The sequence below is a fragment of the Onychomys torridus genome, chromosome 4 (assembly GCF_903995425.1).
Source record: "Onychomys torridus chromosome 4, mOncTor1.1, whole genome shotgun sequence".
Taxonomy (NCBI): domain Eukaryota; kingdom Metazoa; phylum Chordata; class Mammalia; order Rodentia; family Cricetidae; genus Onychomys; species Onychomys torridus.
This window is the reverse complement of record NC_050446.1, coordinates 47,386,798-47,413,409: the sequence shown is the minus strand read 5'-3', so window position 1 is coordinate 47,413,409 and position 26,612 is coordinate 47,386,798. Positions and strand designations below refer to the sequence as shown.

Genomic DNA, 26,612 nt, shown 5'->3' with positions numbered 1-26,612 from the left:
CAATGACTGCCCTGTTACCCCCCATGACTACTGAATGTCCTACCTCGTGCTTTTCCAGTATGCTTTCAACTGTGGGATAACAGGGTATACAGAATTCTCTCTCTCTCTCCCTCTCTCTCTCTCCCTCTCTCTCCCTCTCTCTCTCTCTCTTAAGAGTTTTTTTTTTTTTTCCTGGTGGACTGTAACTTTAATTTGAAACAAATGTAAGTCCTCTGACATTGCTCTGTTACATATTACTTTCCCTTCGCTACAAAATATACAGGGTGGTGAGGTGGCATGCTGGGAAAGCCACTTGCTGCCAAGCCTGCTGAACTGAATTTAAGCCCCAGGACCTAAGTGACAAGAGGAGAGACTGAACTACTATTGAATAGTCCCCTGCCCTTCCTATATGTGGCTCACATGTCACCCCTTACATAGATACAAGTTTGGGTTTTTTATTTGATTGGATTTTGTATTTGTTTTTGTTTTTGTTTTTGTTTGTTTGTTTGTTTTTTTGAGACAAGAGTTTCTCTGTATAGCCTTTGGCTGTCCTAGAACTTGTTCTGTAGACCAGGCTGGCTTCAAACTCAGAGATCCATCTGCCTCTGTTTCCCGAGTGCCGGGATAAAGTCATGTACCACCATGTCCAGCTCAAGTTTTTTTTTTAAGTATTATATTTATATGATGTATAAAGTTTGCAACAAAATTGAAGATGAATATTTTAGCTATTGCAGTATGAAAATTAAAATATATGTTGCATAAAGTAGAATTTTTCTCAGCCAATAATATTCAAAATGAACCAGGACCTCAGGCATGCTAGATAATATATCTGTATCTATCTATCTATCTATCTATCTATCTATCTATCTATCTATCTATCATCTATCTATCTGTCTGTCTGTCTGTCTGTCTGTCTGTCTATATATCAGCGGTCCTCAACCTGCAGGTCGAGACCCCTAGGGGGTCAAACCCTATCACAGAGGTCTACTAAGACCATCTGCATATCAGAAATTTACATTATGACTCACAACAGCAGCAGAATGACAGTTATGAAGCAGTAACTTTATGGCTGGGGTCCCCACCACATGAGGAACTGGATTAAGGGGTCTCAGCAGTAGGAAGGTTGAGAAGTGCCGAGACATGAATTCCTGGGAGTTGTTTCTCTCCTCCCACCACGTGAGTCTTGGGAACCGAACTGAGGTGGCCAGGCCTGGCACGGTCACTCACTCCTCTTTGTTCATTGTATGCTATGCCTGTGGGTGCTTTGTCTACAAGAGTCTGTTTAAAATGCCGGGCAGTGGTAATTACAGGCGCAGCCTGTAATCCCAGCACTCGGGAGGCAGAGGCAGGTGGATCTCTGTGACTTTGAGGCCAGCTTGGTCTACAAAGTGAGATCCAGTACAGCCTCCAAAGTTACAGAGACACCCTGTCTCGAAAAACCAAAAAAAAAAAAAAAAAAGAGTCTGTTTATCATATGTGTGCAGTGCCCCAAAAGGCCGGAAGAGGCTGCTGGATTCCCCGAGACTAGAGTCACAGATGTTTGTGAGCCACCATGTCGGGGCTGGGTATCAAACCTGGGCCTTCTGGAAAAGGTTCTTAATTGCTGAGCCATCTCTCCAGCCCTAGGAATTTGTTTTAAGGTCAATATTCCAAGTGTAATTTTTCATAGAATAAATTTTTTCCTCCAGAAGGTAGGAGATGATTGTGTCACGAAGGACTTTAATCAAGTGTCAGATGCTGTGAATGGAGCTGGCACCTCACAGTCAACAATTCCATTCAATTGGTCTACGCCGTGATGTTCAAACGGCAGTGTCTGAACTACTGAAGGTGATTTTTGTCTTTATGGAGGATAACGATGCATGCTAAATGAGCGGAGAACACTCACTTTACAGGGAGTAGTCACTTACAGAGACGTTCTACAGAAGGAAGCAGCATCAAAGGGACAGGAAAGAAGGGGTGGACATGAGACAGACGAAAGGCAGCGTGGACAGGAAGCACTCCACTAAAGCACTAGGCGGAAGTGGCCTGGGCTTCCCTTTTTCACAGTTCAGTTTTCATTTTAAATATCTCTCTACTCAAGTAACGACTGAAGTCCATCCATGCAGGACTGACTGCCTTTGCAAGTTCCATTAGGTGACAAATGGTTTGCAATCTATACTATACTATACTATACTACACTATATCTATACTTAAAAGGGAAGGCCGAGGACATTTCCTTACTGTGACATTGCTTTGCTTGGGTCACTCATCACTTTTTCTGAAAGAGAAGAAAAAATATTTAGCATTTTTTTCAACCGTGCTATCTCTAACATAACATTTTAATTGAGAAGCAGTTAAGGTTTTTTGTTGAAAGACACACAACACAGGAATTACCTCTGAGCCATACAACCACATCCAACCATTCCAATATTCTTCTTAACTAGTATTCAGAACAAGGTCATGGTCAAATACATTCTAAGAAATAAAGCATTTACCCTTTGGATCAAACACTAGCAATGTGCCATTTTGTCTGCTTTTTGGTGCCTAAAATAGAAGCAGGAAGAAAAGCTAGAATTATCATTATTATTTTAGTTTGAAATATTTGGAAAAAAAATATTAAGAGCCTTTATGTAAATATTTCATTGTGTAATATATACTAAAGTCAATAATTTTAAACTTTATAAACTGATGGCAAAGCTGACCCAAAACATTCTAAAAACAAAACAAAAAACAAGAACAAAACCTCCAGCATTATACATTTTATTTATTTTTTTTGAGACAAGGCATATTTATGCATCCATGACTGGCCTTGAGCTTACTACTTAGCCATGGGCTTCTGATCCTTTGCTTTCACTTCCCAGCTGTTAGGACTGGGGCAGACAAACGGCTCAGCCATTCAAAGGGTAACTACACAACCAAAAATGCCAAGGGCAAGGGTGACAGGCTTCTGCCACCATGCCCAGTTTATGGAGATTGGGGGGCTGACAGCAGGGCTAAGCAAGCACTGGACCAATTGAGCTACATCCCAGCCCTGTATCCTTTACCTTTACAGCATCTTTCTTGTCTAGGTAGTTCCTGCAAAACAAAGAAACCAGACATGTACTTTGTAAATTTCTAAATACTTACATACATGATAACACAAGTGAAACAAAACGCAGAACTGTGAGAAGGCTGTTAAACATGGATCCATCTGGGCTAAGAAAGGAAGTTATAAAGTCTAGAGCAGCAGTTCCCAACCTATGGGTTGAAACCCCTTTGGAGACCGAATGACCCTTTCACGGTGATCTCCAAAGACCATCAGAAAACACAGATATTTATATTACAATTCATAACAGTAGCAAAATTACAGTTATGAAGTAGCAACAAAAATAATTTTATGGCTAGGGGTCACTACAATATGAGGAACTGTATTAAAGGGTTGCAGCATTAGGAGGGTTGAGAACTACTGGCCTAGAGAAACCAACTTTCTTCTTATCTCACCTTGGAGTTCATGTAAACAGAGCTGCAGAAATGACTCTGTACGGGGCAGTGGTGATGTGTTGAAGGACGCCCTAGTTCTGTTACCTTTTGGTTCATTATCTTGGATTCTGGGTCTAGACTAAAAATACAGTCAATAGCAGGCCTAGGACAACCCTGAGCTGAGCTGACAACCCTGGAAACCACAACTTCATTTTAGCTGGCGTTTACACTTCTCTCCAACTTCAACAAACTAAAACATGATAAATAAGTCAACCACCGCCACTGTCCAGTTTGCGGGTGCCATGAAGGATATCTTTTAGAATAGATGTCAGTCAGAGGCAGGTGGAAGGCTTCCATATTCAGGATATGGAATTTTACTAATTATTTAAATATTTAAGTTATTAAATATTAAGTATTATTCAAATATATAAACATGAATCATTTAAATATATAAAAGTACAAATTAATTTTTTATTTTATCCAATGATATATTTTGATTTGTATCTCATAAATCTTCACATGCATTTACTAATACTTAGACGTTGAAGGTTTTCTGAGTATTTTTGTTGCCTTCTAGGTTACCTAGTTATAGGATTGATTTTTCTCACGATGGAGCCCTTTAAATATCTGGATAAATTTCATTTAATTGTATTTTTTTTAACATACGGAAAAGGTCACACTTAATTACAGCATATGTTAACAATTCACTTGTTTCTCCCCCTCCCCGCAAGGTAGACTTTTTGTTGGTTTCTCACTCCATAGACCAGGCTGGTTTTGAATTCACAGAGATCCACCTACCTCCCAAGTGCTGGGATTACAGATATGTGACGCCATGCCTAGCTTTCAAACCAAACTTTTAAAATGGTTATTATTCCATACCTGGGGATTTCTGGAATACAAAATTCCGGCCCAAGACTGTGGACAACAAAGCACAGGGTCATTAGTTGGGGCTGCCTGCTTTTCAGTCGTCTCTCTCAGATTCTCATTCTCGAGCAAAGCAGAAACGTGTACCCTTCCACCCCCAGCTTTGCATTCTGGGATCCTTGACCAAGCCAGGTATTCAATCCGTTGTTAACTCAGTTCTTCTGCTGCTGAGTTGATAGAGAGCTCCAGTGTACCAGAAAGCACAGCATCTTTTAAGGGAAGCCAGTTGTGAGAAACCAAATATGATAAACGAAAGAGTTTCCTCTGATTCTCTAGGCTAGAAGGACACCACACAGTGATGAACTAAAGAGGCTCCCCAGATTGCTATCGTCCTGTGGACACACGGATAAGAGAGGCGGAGCTTCAGATCTGCACAGACTGCAGTCCTTACTTGGATGCACAATCAGGCATTTCAGTGGTGAAAGGAAAATCAGGACAGACAGAGCTCAGACAGATGGAGACCCAGACTCCTCTCAGTTCAGCTGTACTGTTCCCCTGGATATGCCCACTTGACCTCTCTCATCCTAACAGTTATTCCTTAGGAGTCAGTGAAAGTGACTTAATTCCTTAATCTTCAGCTCTTCCACCTGAAAAATGGGGTTCATTATGGGGCTGATTTCTCTGTATCATTGTAAGATTAAGTTCAGGTAAACTCTATGAGGGGTCAGCACAGAGTCTGGCACAGAGTAAAAACAGTTACACAACCTTCATGTTTTATTGAAAAGAAAAGCTGGGGACATGTCCTTTGGGCTAAGATTGTTTTGGGGAGCAAAAGAGAAGCTGTGATTGAGACAAACAGACTAGCTTTGAAGACAACTAACAACTACAAAGCCACCTCAGCCCTAAAGTACTGATACATATTAACAAGATCGCTGGCCCATAGAGAAAGCTGTAATGTTCCACATCCGGAAAACTAAAGTGGAAACCCAAGTAACCTCTGGTTTTTGGACTATGGGTTGACTCTATGTTATGTCTGTCAACAGTCCCTTTGGCAACGGGAATAATTATAACAGTCTGCAGTTCACATGTAATATTCAACATCTATTGAAGACAGAAATCTGGGCTGGGGGTGTAGTTTAGGGGAAGAGTGTACATGTAGTTAGCATGTGTGAGCTGTGGAGTTTCACCTTCAGCACCCAAAACGGGAAAAGCAAACCTTCCATGAGCACCTGCTATGCAGCACACTAGTCTGTGCTAAGCTGCGGAGACACGATGATGGATTTTCTGCTTTGAAAATGCTCATCTCCCTTCCGGTCCAGGCTTCAGAGCGCTGTAGCCAAGGCTTCTGAGGGGCTACTGCGGAACTTTCTATACTGTCCAAACTGAGATCACAGTGAATACCAGGATCCAATCAAACTCTTTGTAACACACGTCCAAGAGGTGATAGCCAAGATGAGTCGGCACACAGTGGGGGTGGAAGTGGAAAGACTGAGGAGGAGGAAGACCCTTAACTGAGCGGTCCCCAAAGCACCCTCCAGTGCCGCAATCCAGACGTGGGACTTAGTCTCTGTTTTTTGCCTTCCTTTCGTAACTGTATTTTCTACAAGAATCCATAAACAATGCACTACTACACAGTGTCTGTCCCAGATCTGGCTGCTTGACTACAATGGTAGAGGTACTGTTCCACGTACATCCACTATGCTGGGCAGTTTTATGTCAACTTGACATAAGCTAAAGTCATCTAAGAGGAGGGAACCTCAATTGAGAAAATGCTTCTGTAAGATCAGGCCGCGGGCAAGCCTGTAGGGCATTTTCTTAATTGAGGATTGATGGGGGAGATCAATTATGGTTGATTATGGTTGATGCCACCTCTGGGTTGGTGGACCTGGGTGCTATAAGAGAGCAGGCTGAGCAAGCCAGCAAGCCGCACCCCTCCATGGCCTCTGTATCAGCTCCTGCCTCCAGGTTCTGTTTGGAGTTCCAGCCCTGTTTGAGTTCCTGCCCTGGCTTACCTCCACAATGGACTAAGATAAGGAAGTGTAAGCCAAATAAACCCTTTCCTCCCCAAGATGCTTTGGTCGTGGTTTTTTTTTTTTTTTCTTCATCACAGAGATAGTAACCCTAATTATGACACCTACTGTGGTAATTCATAAGCCAACAGTGATAGGCCTAAGTGGTGTGCCTGTGATCCAAGCTTAGCTCAACACAAAAGTTCCCCGAGGTTTTCCAACTAGGATGGTCATAAAGTCGGGAAAATGTGAGTCTAGAACTCCTAGGTGAGAAATGAGGAGTGAGAGAAGAGAGGTCAGAGGAGAGGGAAAAAGAGAGGGACCACATAAGGGAGAGAGGAGGAGGAAGGGAAAGGAGAGGAGGAGACAGAATGAACGTGTAAGAGGCATGCACATACACCTTCAATGGATGTCTGAGTCCCTCTTTCCACTCAATCTCTGTCCCTACCATGGGGAAATTACCAGTTAATTTCTCATTTTGTTTTGTTTTGTTTTTTGTTTTTCGAGACAGGGTTTTTCTGTGTGGCTTTGGTGCCTGTCCTGGATCTCACTCTGTAGACCAGGCTGGCCTCAAACTCACAGACATCCACTTGGCTCTGCCTCCTGAGTGCTGGGATTAAAGGCGTGTGCCACCACCGCTCAGCCTTCTCATTTTTCCTAAAATAAGTCTGAGTTGTGGGGATTTTGTTGTTGTTTGAAACAAAAAGAAACCTGGACTACGGCTCTTACTTCTTGCTATCATACCTGGTAAGAGCTTTGATAGCAGAATTAGCATAGCCTCTGGGCGTGTCAAGTGAGAAGCAATAAGTCCACACAAGAAGATGGAATAAATTGAAAGAATCCCAACCACAGGCTTGTAACATTGTAAGACTGGATCTTTCACCATAGGATGCCATTGTAAAGGTGACTTTTAGCAAAGTTGGGGTTGCATCCAGGTAACTATAGATGAACTAGCCAGTTTGGTGTCAGAGAATGCCTGCTGAAGCTAGAAATGTATTTGGGGACTAAGAATAAAAGCCATTAACTGCCACATGCTAAGGAGTTAGGGCTGTAAGTATTGGGCAATGTAAACCAAATTCAAGGTTTTAAAGATGACCTGAAGATTAAACTGACCCCAGAGATTTGGTGGAGGGTAAATTTGAAAGAGATCAGAGGCAAGAAGACCAGATATGGAGTTCAGAGGTGTGGCCAACAGCCCACAGACCATGGTGAGTCACTGCCTAGTCTATCAACACAATTGTATTGGATTCCATCATCCACATGGAACAAGAGTAGATAAAGACTTAGTACCCAAAACAGATGCAAGATATCTCCCCCCACACACCTCTAGGCACAGGTCACTAAAGAGCAGCCAGTGGGGCTACTCAGGTCGCATGTGGACTACAAAGTCCAAACAGAAATTTATCAAGTGAGTTGCCAACACTGAAGATTCAAATTGCCAGATATCCTTATTTTAGGTTTCTCTTGTAATAATGGAAGACATAACAGTTTTCCTTTATTGTATTTATGCAACTATCTTACTCTTTTATTCTATATTTTTATAAACAACCATGTGCTCTGTTTGGCAGAGAATGGATGAAGAGAAGAGGCGGTTAGTGGGGGAAGATTAACACAACCCAGGCACATTTTACTGTACAGTGTCAAATGCATGTAAGATGATCATCCATCACTTATACCCATAAGCATGTATACATTGTGCATTTCCTCCTTGGCAGGACAGCAGCTTACTGGAGGCAGCCTATGTTCAAATCTCAACAGATCTTGTAATTTTGAGTCAATTCCTTAACCTCTCTGTAATTCAGCTCATTGAAGCAGAAGATGAGGGATAAAAGGTGATCACTTACCCCCATGGCTTCCGTACAGGTAAACACACATAACAACAGAACCTGACCGCCACTAGAAGGAAGCCACCTCAACAACTCCTGTCACTGTCATTACGCATTGCTTGGCCTTGCAAGGGCAGTCCTGAAACTGGGAATTGAAAGCAGCTCTACTTGAGACCACAGACTACTTGGACGTGCGAGCAGGGAAGCACAGCTAAGGTATGCAGCTTCAAAGCAGGGCAGGGAGGAGAGACTGAAATTCTGGAGTGGGCGCAGGGGAATCCCTAGGAAAGTGTTGGGATTTAGCTCTGAAAACTCAACAGTTAAAGATCGTTTCTGCTGAGGTTGTTTCCTAGAGATGAATAAAACAAAAATAAAAGCCCGTGTGTGTGTGTGTGTGTGTGTGTGTGTGTGTGTGTGTGTGTGTGTGTATTCGGGAGTCATTGACTTTGGTTTTTAGGAGAATTAAAGTATTTTAAGTATCTTTTTCAGATCTCCTTTAAAAAAAAACAACAACAATTTTCTTGGGGTAAGAACAAACGGCTTCATCTACGCTACCGGTGTCACTGTGCTAGATATTGTTTAAATGCTATTGGGGTGCGGTGCAGAGTAGTTCAAGGAGTCAAAAGTCAAAATCTTGATTTTTGGACATTCCAAGTCATCCAGATTGGATTTAGAGGCGCTCTGTAGTGCAAACCTTTTTTCTTGGGCGTTCAAGAAGGTCCAAAGTTTACATGGCCAAACAAGTTCTAAGTAGAGAACAAGCCGGGGATTGCTCGTCCCTTTAAACCATTAAGTTGTTTGCAAAAATAATTAAAAGAACCGCGGGCAACTGGGAGAACTGGGGCGAAGCTGGAGACCCTGGGATGGAAGGTGACAGTTTTCGTTTTGGCTGCAGGGTGAGATACTCACACCCACGCCGACCTCCCCTCCTCTCAGCCAAGCATCCTACCTTCTCGGGCGGTGCCTCGGCAGCCGTGGGGCTCCAGAGCCCCAACCTGGAGTGGCAGAGAAGTTTTCAGGGTTAGGCGCCGTCCAAGGTGCGGGCTGGGTCCCGCCACTAACGGGGGCACCGGAAAGTTACTCGAAGTCACCACGGCGCTGCTTACCCGCTGGCCCTGCCTTGGAGATCCCGCGAAGGGCAGACCAGGAGGTCCAGCCCCGCTCGCCACTCGCGCTGGGTTCCGAGTTGCGAGCCTGGGACGCCGTGTCGCCATGGAGACAGGAAGGGCTGCTGCTGGAGCCCCGGGAGCCGCGGGAGCCGCCCAGCGACGGGGCGATCGTACGCAGAGGAGGAGCGAGCGGGGCAGAGCGCGGCGGGCCCGGGGCGGGGCGCAGGGAGCGGGGCGGGGGCGGGGCGGGGGCGGGGCCAGCTGTTGGAACCGCGCAGAGGGCGGGACGGGCGGCTCGGGTGGCCCAGCGCCCCGGGGGCCTGGGGCTTACGCTGCGGGGCAAGTTGGGGGCGCATATCCTGGGGCAGACTTGAGCACGTACCCTGGTTACTTTGAGAAAGGCCGGAGACAGGGGGACTGGAAGGTCGGTGTCCATACCTGATCCTGACTCTAGGTGGCGGAGGGAAAGGGGCGAGGTGGCCTCATTTGGGGGTTACAACTTGTGGAAGAAAAGATGCCTTGAGTTGGGAGGGATGGGTGCCTCTGGATGAACAAAAATCCCCTGCACCTGAGATGCCCAGAGAAGATTATGGGTTTCCTGGGGGGTCTCGACATCAATTCTCCTAGGGATCCGGTTCAGGTGTTTAGAACCAGACTCGCCTTTCCCACCAGCCCGGGCCAAGTCTGGGTTCCCTTTCGCGCCCGGGCTGCTACTGAGGTACCTCTGCCAGTAGGCGGTCTTATGCTTCACTGCTTCGGTCACAAAAGAGGGTGGGAGGACTCTGTTAGAAAATCTCAATTGTCTCTCAAGCTTATCTTCCACGGGGGGAAATGGGTAACCTCTCTCCTTGGACACGGAGAACTTGTTGCTAGGCAACGAGTTTTGAAGAGAGACCCATTTGTTGGAATCAAATCTGGATTCGAATTTCACATGGAAGAGATAGGATCACCATCTTAAGGGCCCCCTGGGGACATGCACTTCACCTGATGGTGAAAATATGTAAGTTTTGTTATAGAGAAGATGCTTTAATTGTGAAGTTATTATAAAAAGAAGAACCAGCCAAGCATTCAGAACCAAGAATATACGGAGTTTCAGTTATTTTTAAATTCTCTGATTCGTCCGTCCAGCCACTCTGAATCGCTTTTTGAGTCATGGATGATAGGAAAGCATCAAGAAGAAGAAGAGGAGGAGGAGGAGGAGGAGGAGGAGGAGGAGGAGGAGGAGAAGAAGAAGAAGAAGAAGAAGAAGAAGAAGAAGAAGAAGAAGAAGAAGAAGAAGAAGCAGCTGCTAGAATGGAAGTTTAAGGAACTCAATGAAATAATTAACAAATATGTGCCTTGTTTACTGAGGACCTAGCAAGTCACGACTTCTGCTATTGCAGTGCTGAGGACACTCTCCATACCAGATGTCTAAGTTTTACACAAGATCTTTCTCAGCAAACACAAAGGGAAAGTGTATTTCTTGATCACGTTTAAGAACGTTAGTTCTATTAAATTTGCTTGGTTTTGATAAATAGATAAAGATGGCTTTGCTGCACACATTGTACGTGCAAGAAATCAAGCCTACTTGATTACACTGTCTCTTTCTACCACCTATACCCCAAAAGACAAGTTTGAGCAAGTTTATACAGTGCAGGGTCTTCAAGGTGTGTCTATATCTCAGAACATGGAAAGAAAAACTATTTACACACAACACCTGACCAGTAACACTTAGGTAATAGTATTGCTTCTCCTGTATTATTTATTAACTGTAAGGATAAAGATCATTCCTGGAGTGTCTGGCCCAATGCCTATCCAACCCCACAATGGTTATCTTACTTTTCTTTGATGAAAAGGTGTTATGTTTCATCTTTATTTGCATGGCATCAGAAATAATTCGCCCATTTCTATAACCTTTATGCAGAAGTTGTTATTGACATAATGCTCAAGTATAAAGCAAAGTGTAGCTCTGGCCTGTGCTTTTCAACACTAAGTTTATCTAAACTATCTCCCTAGTGAGGGATTGTTCTAAAGAAGTGAAAGAAAAAGCCAAATGTCATACAAATACCAAGTCACTCCACAGTAGCTATTATTATACTTTACGGTGTTTTGTTTTTAGTGGTCCTGGGGATTGGATACAGGACTTTGTCCACTACTGAGCTACATGCCTGGCCCCAGCCCCATGATTTTTAATGGATATGTTTTCATTACAGATCTTAACGTTAGCAGAGCATGATACAAAACAAAAGTGTTTAATAGCATTTAATATTTTCTGATCATAAAACAAATATAGGGATAATGAATGTAGGTTAGTTGTGAAGTACTTGCCTAGCACATTGCAGCCCTGGGTTTAATGCTGAGTACTGAAAACAAAACACACAACAAACAAACAAACAAACAAGCAAGCTCCCTCCCAAACAAAAAACCTGGTTTAGCAATACACTCTTATGACGGACAGTTTATAACATACTAAAAAACACTACCCAGAATTCTACTGCCCCATAGTAAGTTCAGCCACTAATTCTACGTTTTACTTCCAGCTCTTTTGGGCAGAAAGATATTTACTTACTAACCTTTGTATTTGATGATCTATGTTGTTGGTATTCTTTTTTATTTAACATTTTCCCTTGAGTATTTTCCCAATGTCTTTAGTCTTCAAAATATTTTAATGGCATATATATGTGTATATATATATATATATATATATATATATGACATATATTACAACTTATTTGCAATTTCTTCAGACAGTCCCTAATTTGGAAAATTCCATCTTCTCTCCTGCTAATCCATTGTCTCTGACACTCTTTCTTGGGAGCTGTGTAGAGGCTGTATGCTGGGCATGAGATGTGAGCGCTGAAGAGAAACTAAGAAATAAGGTTTTGATGACCATCTTTGTAAATAAATCTTTGATGACATTTTTCTTTCTCAGACCAAATTCCTAGGTCGGTGAAAACATAACTTCAAAAGACATTCTTGGCGCTTCAAAGGCAGACTTAAACTAAAATTCTGAACTGTAAAATATTAACTTTTTGGAAAAGTACCAACAACAGACTTACTATTTATTTTGTGCAAAGTGTGACTTTCCCCAGAAGACGCTTTCTTCCCAGTTGCTGGGAAGCAGCGAGGGTGTTTGAAGTGTATTGACTTGTTCTTCTACCTCTAATTCTTTCCAGGGTTTGCTGGTTTGCTCAATAGTGTGAGATTGTTTGAAGTCTATGCAAATGACTCCACTTCCTCTTCTCACAGTTCAACTGTTAAGGATGGTGTTTCATTTCCAGCTCCTCTCTTGTAAACACAGAGCTGTTGTGCATGTCTTTCATTTACCCTCTCGTGGGAAGCTCTTGGTATCTTTACACTAACCTAAAGGCACATTTCTTCTAAACAAAAGCCATTATATACACATTCCTGTGGGGCACTTGACTAACTGTGGTTAGTTTTAGCCAGGAAATATGTAAATTGATGGTTGCATTTAGGGAATTTTTTAACTGAAGACAGCAACCACAGCTGACAACACACTTGTGTATGCAAGTGTATTCACGACATCTTACTCCCTTTGACCATTAAAAATTAAAATATTGGGTCAAACCACATGCCTTTGTCATTTGTGGGTAAGAGTTGGTGGCAACTGCATGGAGTTCTATCTTTACAAGTACTTTGCAAATTAGTTTCTATTCTTCACCTTTCTCCAAATGTTAAACTTCCTGCTTCTCTTATTAAGTATGTCCTTTGTTACTGCACAAGACTGCGTGCCTTCGCTTTCATATATGATTGAATCTAGTCAGGAGGGTGCCCATGAAATGTTTATTTATTATTTTGGAGTCAGTAGAGGGAGCCTGGAGCCAAAAGATTATTATCGTGGACATACAAATCACGATTGTCTTTTAGTTCTTGATGTGTGGATAAATCTAAGCACTGGTGTACATGTGAAACGGCAATGATTTTGAAGTTGATTTGCTTAAATAATCTCGTTTAAAGAGACCAGAAAGAGACTGGTTGCCAGTGCAAGCTGGGTGTCTTAAGTGTTCTCAGTGGGACCAAACAGAATTTCATTATTCTTGACTCTTCTCAGTGAGTAATTCCAGTGCTAACACTCTGCTGAGGTCATGTGTGCGCGACACTTTCTCCCTTTTTAGAGGACAATGCAGGCTACCTTTTCATTTTTGTGGACATACTGTCAGGACTCTTCAATTTGTCAGAACTTTGGAGTATGCCACCACTTCCGGTTCTGTATCTTGACATTGCGGTGTAGTTGACTGTTTCCCCGCAGACACTCAGGGGAGCTCTGTCATCCTACAGAAAGCTTATAGCATTCTAGGAAGACACCTAACCCATTACTACACCTTTCACAGACTAGGGATTTTCTTTAATGTTAATGATGCCTCCTGGCCACATTGTAGCTCAATGGAAAACACTTTTGTACATTTGTTCCTCACTGGGGGCTTTCCTCAGCCCAAGGCAGTGGTTGTTCCTCACGTGTGACGTGTCTGCATCCTTTACCCTTCTAGGAAGACAGTTCTTTGTGCTACTTAATAGTTCTTTTAAAAGAAATTACATGTCTTTATTTACTCTGTGTATGCCTAGGTATGTGGGAGCGCGTTTGCTATGGTGTAAATGTGTGTATGTCTACGTGTGTGGGAGTGAACATGCTATGGTGTGAATGTGGAGGTCATGTCATAATTGGTTATTTGCTTCCCTCATTCGGTTCCCAGGGACTGAACTCAGGTCGTCCATCTTGGCAGCAAGCACGTTTACCCACTGAGCAGTCTTTCGGGCTACTTTATTGTATTCCTCTTCAATGGTGCCCTAGAGATTGTCACACCCAACAGCAACTGTCCTAGAGTCACCATTTAAATCACCCGGTTGTCTCAACAGCACTTTCTCAGCTCACTCCCTGAGGGGACTCACATGTCACAGATCTTCAGCCCCGTCAGACTTCTAATCCACCCACGCAGTCATCGTTCCTTTCATGATCCCCACCATCTCATTCAGTCCGTGTCACATGTCATCATCACTCCCCGCCACAGCCCTTCAGCCCCCGTACCTTTCTGCACAGGTGAGGAACTCATCAGGAGTTATGACAACCCCTTCCCCAAGAGCGTGAGTCAGGAGCTAAGAAGTCTTGGATTACTGGAGACTCCAGCGCTGACGTCATTTCTGTTCTGCCCACCTGTTATGCTGTCCTGCCTTGCACCGCTCATGTTCAGCTGCTGGGCTACACTCACCCCGGGTCCTAATGTTTCCCTCCAAAGGAAATCGATTGGTGTAACGGGCTACCCATCCTCCTCCACGTTTGTGTGGATTCTTAATTCTTTGCCCCCACCTGACACTGTGCCAGTATTGGCAGTGTAGATGAGAGGTGACCATCTGCAATCACACAAGTGGGTTAAACACCTCATGAGCTGGCCAAAACACACTTCCTTTTCGGGATTCATCAAGACAGCGCGAACATTCACACTTCCTGTCCCTTTCTCTCTAAGTATACTTCCCTTAAAGCGACACCAGAGATAAGATGTGCTGATCACACCAGGTGTTTGCAGTCCTCATTCATGGAAGAATGGGATGTTGAGAGAGGTAACAGTTTGTGTCAGGAACTCAGCACTCTCCTTGGAAGGTCCAGGGGAAGACACAGAAGACTAGTGAGAAGTATGAGTGATAGTATTGATGGGCACAATAGGGAAGATTACTGACAAAATGGCTTTTCAGATGGCCTCAAACAGCAGGGTTTTCCTCCCCTCAGGACTCACCCTTAAAGCTATGTCGCCACATACCTGGGCAGCAAGTCAGTGTAAGTTAATGACGCTTATTAAAAATGTTACATCTGTTTTATTTTGTGGATGAATGTTTTGCCTTTCACACAGACTTTAGCTCCTGACTCATGCTCTTGGGAAAGATTATCATAACTCCTGATAGAGTGTCTGTGCACTATGTGTGTGCCTGGTGCCATGGAAGTCAGAAGAAAGTGCTGGGTCCCTAGAACTGGAGTTATGAGAGGTTACATCATGTGGATCCTGGGACTCAAACCCAGGTCCTCTGGAAGAATAGTCGGTGTTCTTAACCCCTCAGCCATCTCTCCAGACTGTGACACTGATTTTTTGTTTGTTTTGTTTTGGAGACAGACTTTCTCTGTGTAGTCCTGGCTGTCCTGGAACTCGCTCTGTAGACCAGGCTGGCCTGGAACTCAGAGATTGTCTACCTCTGCTTCCTGAGTGCTGGGATTAAAGGCGTGCACCACCACTGCCCAGCTGAGACACTGATTCTTTAATGTACTTAGGATTTCCTGGACTGCTTGTTTTTATGTTACCAAACAAGTATGATGTCTTCTAGGCTAGACAAACATTATCAGTGAGTGTAATCAGTACCCGTTTTATTAATATCAAGAGATATGTACTTTAGTAAGTCAACCCTCCTTTTAGAAAATGTTAAATAAATACTCCAGGGCTACACAGAGAAACCCTGCCTCGGAAAAAATAAAACTAAAAAAAAAAAACAAAAAACAAAGTTAAATATTCTCTATTTCCTACTAAAAATGGTTTCTAGCTTCAAATTAATGTTTTTTGCTGGCTATAAATTTTTACTTCTTTATGGCCTTCCATTTTCCCTTCTCAGCATTGTGTATCAAAATATTGCATGTCAGCCAGTGGTCGAATGTGAAAAGGCAACATAGTTCTGCCTATACTGGAATTTTTCGTCTCCAGATAGCCTTCTTGGGACCCAGCTGCATAAGAGAAGTTATTGTGTCTTGTTTGTTTGTCTATTTTTGTTTTTGGAGAAAAGGTCTCTACATAGCTTTGGCTGTCTTGGAATTCCCTGTGTAGACCAGGCTGTTCTCAAACACATAGAGATCAGCCTGCCTCTGCCTCCTGAGTGCTGGGATTAAAGGCATATGCTATCATGACTGGCTATGTTACAGGGAACAGGGTGCTATCAGAAGTGAAAAGGATCATCCAGTGGGCGGATGGGTTTCCAAAGAAATCAGGATATTGTTGTGGGATATTTGATTGCACTATGACACTCTGAGGCTGTGTTAATAAAATTAACCTTGGATCAGGGCGCAGAGCCAGACTAGTTGACAGGAATCAGCCATGGAGAGGAAGGCAGAGCCAGGAATATGGATAGAGAGACGCACAGGAAGGAGTAGGGAGGGACTTAGAGATTCGTGGTCTTTTTGTTTGAGATGGTAGGAGAAATGCTTCTCTTGATGGATCTCCGGCCAAACAAGAAGGTCAGCTGGTTGCTTCTCTGATCTAGCAGGTTTTCACCCCAACATCTGACTCCTGAGTCTTTATTGGTAAGTAGACTGATAGAGACTTAGTTAAAACCTACATTTGGCAGCCATGGCTGAGACAGTGCTTGAGAGGGTGTTTGAGACGGTGCCCCGAAACCCCACCAGGCTGCAGTCCGAGCAGCGGGGTGCTGACTGTAGATAAAATATCAGACTCTGGTGCGACCGCCAGCAGGCAGAAAAACAACAGGCTGTGAACAGACAGAAGCAGGACACCTGTCCACAAAGAGGCCCCAGAGGTACCTGTCTTCAGTCGCTAGGGTTTCTAAGGAATTGCATCCAGCAACTCTGAAAACTCACTCCAGGCAGAGAAGAGTAAACTGACCTCAGAAAACAATGTCATTTCCCTACATGGTCTTTTTGCCTCAGTGAAGCTCAGAAACGAAATCTCCGAGAATCCAAACGAGTACGGTTCTCCCTGTAAAACATCTTATCTGTGGTAACTGAATGCCAAGCTCTTTGTTATTCCGAGGGCGTCTTCCCTTCACAAATTTAGACAGCTACAACAATGAAGTGGAGCATTAGGATCACATTTAAAGGAGTCTTCCCAGGTAGCTTAAATGACTAGAGAGGGAGGAATCCACTGTACTCTGCAGAGAAAAAGATAACAATGAAGGAAGGGCACAGGAATGCAGCCTTTAAAGCCAGGGGAGGTCACTGGACTGACAGGAAGAAGTTGACCAGAAGCTTGTCCAGCTCAAAGTGTCGATACAAACCATTCGTTTTAAAGCTAGGACTATGGTTTGGGCTCTGTTTCTGGGTTTTTTTTTTTGTTGTTGTTGTTTGTTTGTTTGTTTTTTGTTTTGTTTTGTTTTTGTTTGTTTGTTTCGTTTTTTTACTGTATTTTTTTTCCTTTTTAAGTCTTCATTTTTAAGGCAGAGAAATGATTTAACATATAGATGGAAACACACATGTAAAATTACCTAAGGCCAAACAAAGGCTGGTTTGTTTCAATGGTAGTTCTTAACCACTTTGGTATTGTTGATTCTTTAGAATTCAATTAATCATCATCTTCTTAAAAAAGTTCACACTGAAAAGTTTGCATATATCTTAGTCACTCCTAACTGCTACAGACAGAAATGTCCCCACAGTTCTGGGGGTAAGTGGGTGGCAGCTTGTGTGTGGCAGCCCCGATGAGGGAGGACCAGGCCAAAAGCTTTTCTTTTGACTCGTGGCTTTCCGGAGGAGTACACATACTCTGCAGCTAGGGTGGCCTCTGCCCACTACAGAACTTCCCTGATACCAGAATGCCACTTCTTTAACCTTCATGTGGACTGAAGACCGGTGGCTCTTCAGGAATCTGCCAGGTCTTTGAACTAGACTGGGCCTGCTGAGGCATCAGCCCTGTGGACAGAGGAGCTACCAGGCCCTCAGTCAATCCACTGTGCTGACTGCTGCTGTCGCTGCCCGGCTCAGCTCATGTAAGCCAATCTAACAAATCCCTGTTTGGTACATATTCTTCCTATCAGTTAGTTCTGTGCCTCTGAAGAGCCCTGGCTGCGGACTCTCATCTGAGGGACTAATCCCATTTATGAGGACACCATGCTCCAATCTAATCATGTCCCCAAATGCTCCGCTCGCTACTCCCATAGTGAAGATCACGACTTCAACATGTGACACAGACATTCTGTCCATAATAGCATACATGGACCCCTTGTCTGCAAATCTCTGGGCTAAATATGACATAAATTCCAATAACGGACACAGCAGTTAAAACTGAACTTCATCTATGTTTTAAAAATGGAAATTAGAGCAATATTGTTAAATGGGTTAAAAATTATACCATTAAATAGTACTATATAAATATATTATTTTTAAAAGGAAGTAATTATTTTATAAAATAGTTGGTTATTACCAGTACCCAATTCTTACTGAGCACTTACTATATGTTACCTTTCTAAGTTTGGTTTAATTTATATTCTCTAATTTAATCCCTGCAACAACCCTTCCTATAAATTGGGAACTATTATTGTACCCATTTTGAAAATAAGAAAACTGAGTCTCCAAGAGGTGAGGTGCCTGAAGTCACACAATGAGGTATAGTAGAGGCAGAAGGCAAAATGAGGACTACACACACACACACACACACACACACACACACACACACACACACACACCCCTCTGACCGGAACCATGTGAGGTTGGAACCAAACCTGCTTTGTTTTGTAGGCCTGTATCAGAAGCCCACAGTCTGGGCAATATATAATGAACCGATATTTATTTCTTACAGTTCTGGTGGTTGGAACATTGAAGATCAGGGAGCTGGCATCTGTCAAGGAAAATTCTTGCTGCACCATCCCTTAGCAGAATGCATAGGGCAAGAGAGCTAGAGCATGAGCCAGGGTGGAGGGCTGGGGGGGGGGGGGGGGGGGAGTGGGGGGGGAGGTGGGGGAGCAAACCAGGCCCAATTTACTTCCATAACAAACCTTCTTTGACAAGAACAAGCTTGTTTCTGTTATGACATTAATCTTTGTTAGATAAGATTTCTCATTATCTAATAACCCCGCTCTCTCTCTTTAAGACAGGGTTCTATTAATTCAGACTGGCTAGATTAAAACCCACTATGTAGCTCTGGTTACCTTCAAACTCACAATTCTCTTGTCTTAACTTTGCAAGTGCTGGGGTTAGAGCATGCAGCACCAAATCCAGATTGCCTGGTGACTTCTCCAGAGTCCTGTCTCTCACATTGTAGCTTTGGGGACTAAGTTTCTGACCTTGACTTTGGGGGGGCACATTGAAACCAAACCTTAGTACAACTGTATCTAGCATATCTAGCTTCCAAGATAGGCCTCCACACACTATGGGGAGTAAAAAAAATCCCAAGTGTTTTTGTATGAATGTGCTAAATGTTCGCAGAGTTCTTCACAAGGGTAATGATAGAGTAGTTGTTTTACTGCATCTGTGTTTACTTGAATTTTATGATAATCGTGCTGGCGATCACTGTCAGTCTCAACAAACAACCATCTCTGTACTTCCCATGTTCTGTGCTTTCAGGAGTTTCCATTAACTGGGTTTTCACCAAAGGCTTATGAGTGGAAATGACATCTCTCCCTCATTCAGAGGCAGTTATGTATGAGACAGGGTGTTTGGGAAGCCATTTTTGTGACCCTGAGATACTCAGGAATATGAAAGACACTGGGTTTGCCTGTGTGATCTTGCTGGACACAAAAAAGATGAATTCCGGGCTGTCCTTTTGTGTTTTCGGTTCCCTGAAAGTATCTTGTTTCTTTGTTTATTCTTTCCTGCCTTTCTGTTTTCTGTCAGGGTTAAACCATATCCTAGAAGGGCATGTCTACGGGGAGGGAGATGAGGATTGAGGACACAGTAAGAGAAGTTACAAGGAGGTAGGATGTGCTATCAAACCAGCTTGCTGAAAGGGTGTAATTTACAGCTGCCCCAGGAGACCCAGCAGGAGCCCTGCTAATAGCTGCCCTGGAAATGCTGTGGCATCCACCAGTTAGGGTGTTTGGTTAGTTACTGTAACAGATACCACATAACAATGGCTTAATAAGATGGTCTAGCTCTCATTTTTTAAAGTCTAGCTAAGGCTTGGAGTGTTGTAGAGAGCTTGCCTCCGGCAAATGGAAAGAAGCTGTGTCTAATGAAGCTAATTGACAGAGTAGAACTTCCGTGATGCGAATAGATTGGAATGTTGCAAATCCAGAGTCAAAATATCTTTCCAGCATCTTTACTTCCCCCCCTGCCCTCCCCACCTTAAGAGTCATCTGTTGCTGTCCTCTGTACACTACATAACAGACAGACCCTAGTTTCTACCAACCATAAAAGGCTGTCAGCATCTAAGACCTATATCAGAGTGCCCTCCACTGTAATTGTTTACCTGATGTACCCATCAATATATTTGAAAACAGTGTTATATAATGACTTTCTTTCTGTTTGTTTGGTTTTTGGTTTTTTGAGACAAGGTTTCTCTGTGTAGCCCTGGCTGTCCTGGAACTTTCCCAGTAGATCAGGCTGGCCTCAAACTCAGAGATCCACCTGCCTCTGGCTCCCAAGTATTGGCATTAAAGGTGTGAGCCACTGTCCAGCTTCTTTGTTCTGTTTCAATAAAAAGTTCACGAAATTGCTACATCGTTGCAACGTGGTGTTTGGGGAAACCCCAGGCTGTGTTCTCAGGCTATGATCACTCCTTTGGCTCCAGAATAAACTTCCTCATTTAGTCCTTTGAAGTGAGAGCTCTTTCTTTAGGCACGCACGAGGGTCTGGGTTTGATCCAGCATTGGAAAAAAGGGAAGTGGAGCCAATTGGCAGCCTAGGAACAGTGGGTGCCTGCACCACACGACGGTCTGTGAATCTAGTTCTTTCTGTTTCAGGCTGTGCCAGCTTCCGGGATGTTAGACATTCCAGTCTCAGAGAGGAGGAAGGAAAGGCAAGCCATATGACTTGGTTTCCTTTTTTTTTTTTTTTTTTTTTTTTTTTGTTCTTTTTCTGTGCTCGGGATTAAACCCAGGGCCTTCCATGTACTAGTCAAGCGCTCTACCGCTGGACCTCACTCCCAATCCTTTAAGTTTCTTTTCAAGGTATAACCCAGAATTGGCATACATCACTTAGGCCGCCATCTTGTTGGAGAGAACTTGACTGTATGGCCATACCTATCTGCAAAGGAGGCTGGGATTTGAGATCTGTAGACAGAGCCGTTTGCTTTTCTGAACTTAGAAATTACAATTCCTAAGCAGAAGAAAGATGAGCCGGGGACAACTGGCCATTCCAACCCGATGAAGGACAATATGGCTGAAACTCAGGACTGCAGTTATATCCTGAGTATGTGACTTGATTGTCTATGTGTTTCTATCTTCGTGATTATCTGTGCTTCCGTGTGTGCAGTTGTCTACACAGACCAAAACAGGGCATCGGATCCCTGGGAGCTGGAGTTACAGGTGTTTGTGAGCCTCCAGTGTGTGTTCTGAGGTCTGATATGTGATCCTCATGATATCAGCAGCAAGTGCTTTTAACCTTGAGCCATCTTTCCAGCCCTGAAGTTGTTATTATCGATAACTCGTGTCACAGGGAAGAGTAGGCAATCCAAATTATGACCCTTGATTATTCTTTAAAACATGTGTTATTATGTGTGCATGTGTGTATGATGTGGGGGCAAGTCTTCATGTGTGTCGGGGTGTGGTGGTTTGAATGGGAAATGTCCCCATACTGCCTAGTTTGTATGTCAACTTGACACAAGCTAGCGTCATCAGAGAGGAAGGAGACTCAGCTGAGGAAATGCCTCCATGAGATCCAGCTGTACAGCATTTTCTCAATTAGTGATCAAGGGGAGAGGACCTAGCCCACGGTGGGTGGTGTCATCCCTGAGCTGGTGGTCCTGGGTTCTATAAGAAAGCAGGCTGAGCAAGCCCTGGGAAGCAATCCAGTAAGCCACTCTGTGGCGATATATTTGTAATCTAAGAAATAAAGCTTGCCTGAAAATCAGAGGACAGAGCTAGCCACAGAGTTAGCCATAGAGGTCAGGCAGTGATGGCACACACCTTTAATACTAGCACTCGGTAGCAGAGGCAGAGATCCTTCTGGATTTCTGTGAGTACAAGACCACACTGGGCTACACAAGCTTAATCCACTCTAAAAGAGAAACAGAGCCAGGCAGGGGTGGCACACACCTTTAATCCCAGCACTAGGAAAGTTGAGATAGGAAGTGAGATGGCTGGGCAGAGAAAGGCATGTAATGCTTGAGGAGACGGGAACTAGAGCTCTTTCGGCTGAGGACTCAGAGGCATTCAGTTTGAAGGTTCATAGAGACAGGATATCGCCTCCCTTTTGGCCTGAGGATTTGGTAGCGGTGAGAAGTTTCTCCAGTGGCTTGTACCTTTGTCTCTCTGATCTTTCAGCATTTACCCCAACATCTGGCTCCTGGTTTTTATTATAAGACCATTTAGGATTCGCGCAACAGAGCACACATGTGATGCACATACATCCATGTCAGGAAATACTCATATACATAAAACAATAAACAAAAATAAATCTTAAAAGGAAAAAAGGATGAGTACAATCCTCAGAATCCATGTGAAGGTGGGAGGAGAAACTGATTCCACAAAGTCGACCTCTGACCCACTGTCCTAGCTCTCTCCTGTGATAGAATACCACAACCAGAAGAAACTTCAAGAAGAAAGGATTTGGGCTAGTCTCAGCATGACAGAGAAGGCATGACGTGGTGACTAATCACATTTCCATCCACATGTAGGAAGCAGAGAACATGACCAGGAAGTGGGCTCAGAATAGGAGCCCTCAAAGCCTTCCTGCAGAGATATACTTCCTCCAGTGAGGCTCCACCCCCTAAGCGTTCCATAACCTCCCCAAACAGTGCCATCAACTGGGGATGAACTGCTCAAATACATGAGCCTATGGAGGACTGTCTTACAGTTTCTATTGCTGTGACAAACACCATGGCCAAAAAGCAAGTTGGGGAGGAAAGGGTTTATCTGGCTTACACTTCCACATTGCTGTTCATCACTGAAGGAAGTCAGGACAGGAACACAAACAAGGCAGGATACTGGACACAGAAGCTGATGCAGAGGCCATGGAGGGGAGCTGTGTTGCATGAATCCTAAATGGTCTTATAATAAAATCCCAGTGTCAGATACCAGCGTGAAAGCTGAAAGATCAGAGAAGTAGAGCAAACCACAGCTACCACCTCTTACCTCGCCAGCTCCTCAGCCTGCAAGCGCCTGAAAGCCAGTGAGTTCTTGTCTCCTTCCACCTTATATTCCTTTCTCTGCCCAGCCATATCACTTCCTGTCTCAACCTTCCTAGTGCTGGGATTAATGGCATATATGCTTCCCAAATACTGGGGTTAAAGGTGTATGCCACCACTGCCTGCCTGGCTGTTTCTCTCCTAGACTGAATCAATCTCATGTAGCCCAATGTTGCCTTAAACTCACAGAGATCCAGATGGATCTCTGCCTCCCGAGTGTTAGGATGAAAGGTGTGCCACCACTGCCTGGTCTCTATGTTTAATCTAGTGGCTGGCTCTGTCCTCTGATCTTCAGGCAAACTTTATTTGTTAAGGAGTAAAACAAAAATATCACCACAGTGCTCAGTGCCAAGAGGACAGAAGATGGGGTTGGATCCTCTGGAACTGGAATTACAGGTAGTTTTGAGCTGCCTTGTGAGTGCTGGGAACAGAACCTGAGTCTTCTGCAAGAGTAGCAAATACTCAAAACCACTGGGCCATCTTTCCAGCCCCCTTAGTGAAAAGTCAAGTCCATAGGAAACTCAATTTTCCCCAATTCTGGTGATTAAACAAAAGCCAGCATTCCTCAAGAACTTGTGAAGTTGGTTCCCCTCTACCAAAAGGAGCCATTTCCCTTATCACTGGCAGAAGGAATAATTGACTATGTGTGGTGCCTGTAGCATACCAAAGTACATGTTGGCCTCTAGGCTCCCTCAGTGTCACAAATAGCTAGCTCTCTCACCTCCTCCCCATCCTAAACTTCTCCAATTCCTGGGCTTCCTCCCCTCCAGCTACTCATTCTCCGTATAACCCTGCTATTCCGCTGTTCTCTCTCATGCCACACTGTGTCATCTTCTCATGCTCTCCCTCTATGTCCACTTCTCTCACTCTCTGCTTTGTGCCCACCTCCCTCATGGCCAGGTCCAGTCTGCTGGTCCTGGTCAGTCTACTGCTTTCTCTCCTTGCTCTGGACTCTGGCTGTTCTCTCCCTCATATCTACAATAAAAACCTCCCCCTAACCACACCACAGAGCGGTCACATTGCCATTTTATACATCTTGATTGCAGACTTACCTAGGAGACCTTTGTGAGCTGAGGCTCCCGCTGGACCTCAATTGTACCAAATCTGTAATGTACTAAATGTTGGTTTAGCCTACCCACAGCTTGAGTTACAGGTATGGGCAGCCACACCTTTTTACATGGTTTCTGAACATTTGAACTCATGTCCTCAGACTTGCACAAGGGCTCTTAACCACTGATCCACCTTCCCAGATCACCTGTACATACTTATTGAAGAAAGCAAATAACTTCCAAATAGAGTTGAGGTTTCTAGAGGTAATTTTAAATGCTCATGTTGCATATTTCTTCAAGACCCTGTATACACTGTTTGAAAACCCTTGGAAAAATTTGGTTTGCTATTTAATCTCCTATATAAATTATAGCAGTAAACTGTTCTAGACGGGGACAGAAGGCAACCTGGTTGTAAGCATCACGGGCTATGTGACCAATGGAAGTTCAGAGGCAGAGCTACCTTTGGGAGCACCGGCTTCCTGACCCATGGCTGACTGTACCTCTGCTTCCTTGATTAACACTGGCTGCTTCATCTGCCCAATGAAGAGTTTCAGTTTAGTGAACTCTGACATCACTTCACTCATAAATCTTAATAACCTCTTGATTTGACTAGTCAGAAAGATTTATGTCTACAGCACACATATTTAATCAACTTTTCTGACTTCTGTTGAAAATTTATTAGATTTGGGTTGAGCCCTTAGCCACAGAAGTGGCCATTTGGTGTCTTTTATTCTTACAATTCTAACAGAGAAAGGAGCATGATTCCAAAGCACTTGGCACTGGAATGCCAATGAGTAGAAGCTTCTGGCCTTTGCCCCTCTTCACCAAGCATGTTAGGTTTTATCTTTGAGTCTCACAGAACAGCCGTGGACTTTCATTTTTTAATTTCATGTGAGTGAGTTTTTGCCTCGTGTGTGTTTGTGTGTGTGTGTGTGTGTGTGTGTGTGTGTGTGTGTATACTCACATGCACGTCTGATGCCCACAGAGGTCAGAAGGTGTCAGATCCCTTGGAACTGGAGTTACAGGCAGTTGTGAGCCACTGTCTAGGTGGTAGGGATGGGATCCAGGTCCTCTTCAAGAGCAGCCAACACTATTAACCGCTGAGCCATCTCTCCAGCCTCTGGCTATGGACTTTAAGAGAAGACAATTCCATAGCTGATGATTCCCTGAGCACCTGCCATTAGCAGAATGTCCAGAGGTGTCCTCACCTGACAGACATCCCCCTCTGTGACTGTGTATCTTCCAACTGCCTGTGGTTGTCACTGGGGACACAGTTATCATGAAGCTGGCCCTGGCCTCACCCCTGAACTCAGTGAGCCACTGTAAGGACATAACTCAAGATTCTGTATTTATTTATTCATTCATTCATTCATTCATTCATTCAAAGATTTATTTAAAGATTTATCTATCTATCTATCTATCTATCTATCTATCTATCTATCTATCTATTTATTGTGTACTCAGGAAAAGGTGCCAGATCTCATTACAGATGGTTGTGAGCCACCATGTGGGTGCTGGGAATTGAACTCAGGACCTCTGGAAGAGCAGTAAGTGCTCTTAACCTCTGAGCCATCTCTCCAGCCCAAGATTCTGTATTTAAATAAGTACAGCTGACAATTTTCCTTCACATAAGAAGTTGAGAATCACCGTTCCCAGTCCCTTGGTAGTGTCAGACCAAACCTCTGATGTAACTTCTCCAGTCTTTCCCCGTCTCTGTTGACCTCATCTCCTTTTCTTGGCCGCTGGGTTTCTATTAAGATGCTTGCTCTCAGGGCATCATGGATTGTGTGACTGCTTCCCTGGTCCAGCATGCTGGTTTCTGTTCTGTTTAATAAGAGGGTCTGATTAATGATCTCAAGATCTCTAACCCTAACATGTTAAATTTATCAACCAGAATTGATGGTTATGATTCATCTAGTCACAGACCATTCTGTTGATCTCTCAGGATCCTGGGACCTTTTGGAGGTGTGTGTGTATGGGATATGGCCTAGACAGGCTAACACCTCTTGTCAGTTACTAGGGTTCTTCTTAAGAACCTCTAGCCAGTGGTGATTGAGCAGTTTAGCCTATGGGCAGAGAGAGGGACCCATTCACTGGAAAACAAAAAACAAAAGAAACCTAACCCTGGTAATTCCCTGAGGTTTTTGTTGTTTCCAATCTCAGAAATAAGCTGTTTCTCAAAACAGTTTTACTCAGCTGTGCATTGATTGATCTAGAAACAGGCGTGAGATAGCTCATGGGCAAGAAAGATTTCATTGAAAAGGGAGACTAATGTGGGCCTGGATGACACCAGATGAAGCGAAGCGTCTGGGTTGGGCCAAGTATCTACAAGATCCGAAGTTTTTGTTTGTGCTCCAGA

At 43.8% G+C, this 26,612-nt stretch overlaps 1 protein-coding gene across 2 annotated transcripts in view; it reads right to left on the bottom strand.

Moving 5' to 3' along the window:
• The window catches only part of Erich2 (glutamate rich 2), a 28,388-nt gene extending 18,727 nt beyond the window's left edge, over nucleotides 1-9,661 (bottom strand). The window contains exons 1-6 of one of the 2 annotated variants that reach the window (XM_036183264.1): nucleotides 9,223-9,661; nucleotides 9,066-9,111; nucleotides 4,297-4,332; nucleotides 3,003-3,033; nucleotides 2,454-2,502; nucleotides 2,200-2,236 (exon numbers count right to left, since the gene is read on the bottom strand). In XM_036183264.1, coding sequence (XP_036039157.1) covers nucleotides 2,200-2,236; nucleotides 2,454-2,502; nucleotides 3,003-3,033; nucleotides 4,297-4,332; nucleotides 9,066-9,111; nucleotides 9,223-9,661 — 638 coding nt within the window. The remainder of the gene's footprint in view (nucleotides 1-2,199; nucleotides 2,237-2,453; nucleotides 2,503-3,002; nucleotides 3,034-4,296; nucleotides 4,333-9,065; nucleotides 9,112-9,222) is intronic. The other variant, XM_036183265.1, reaches the window with a different exon arrangement.
• Nucleotides 9,662-26,612: the final 16,951 nt, after the last annotated feature.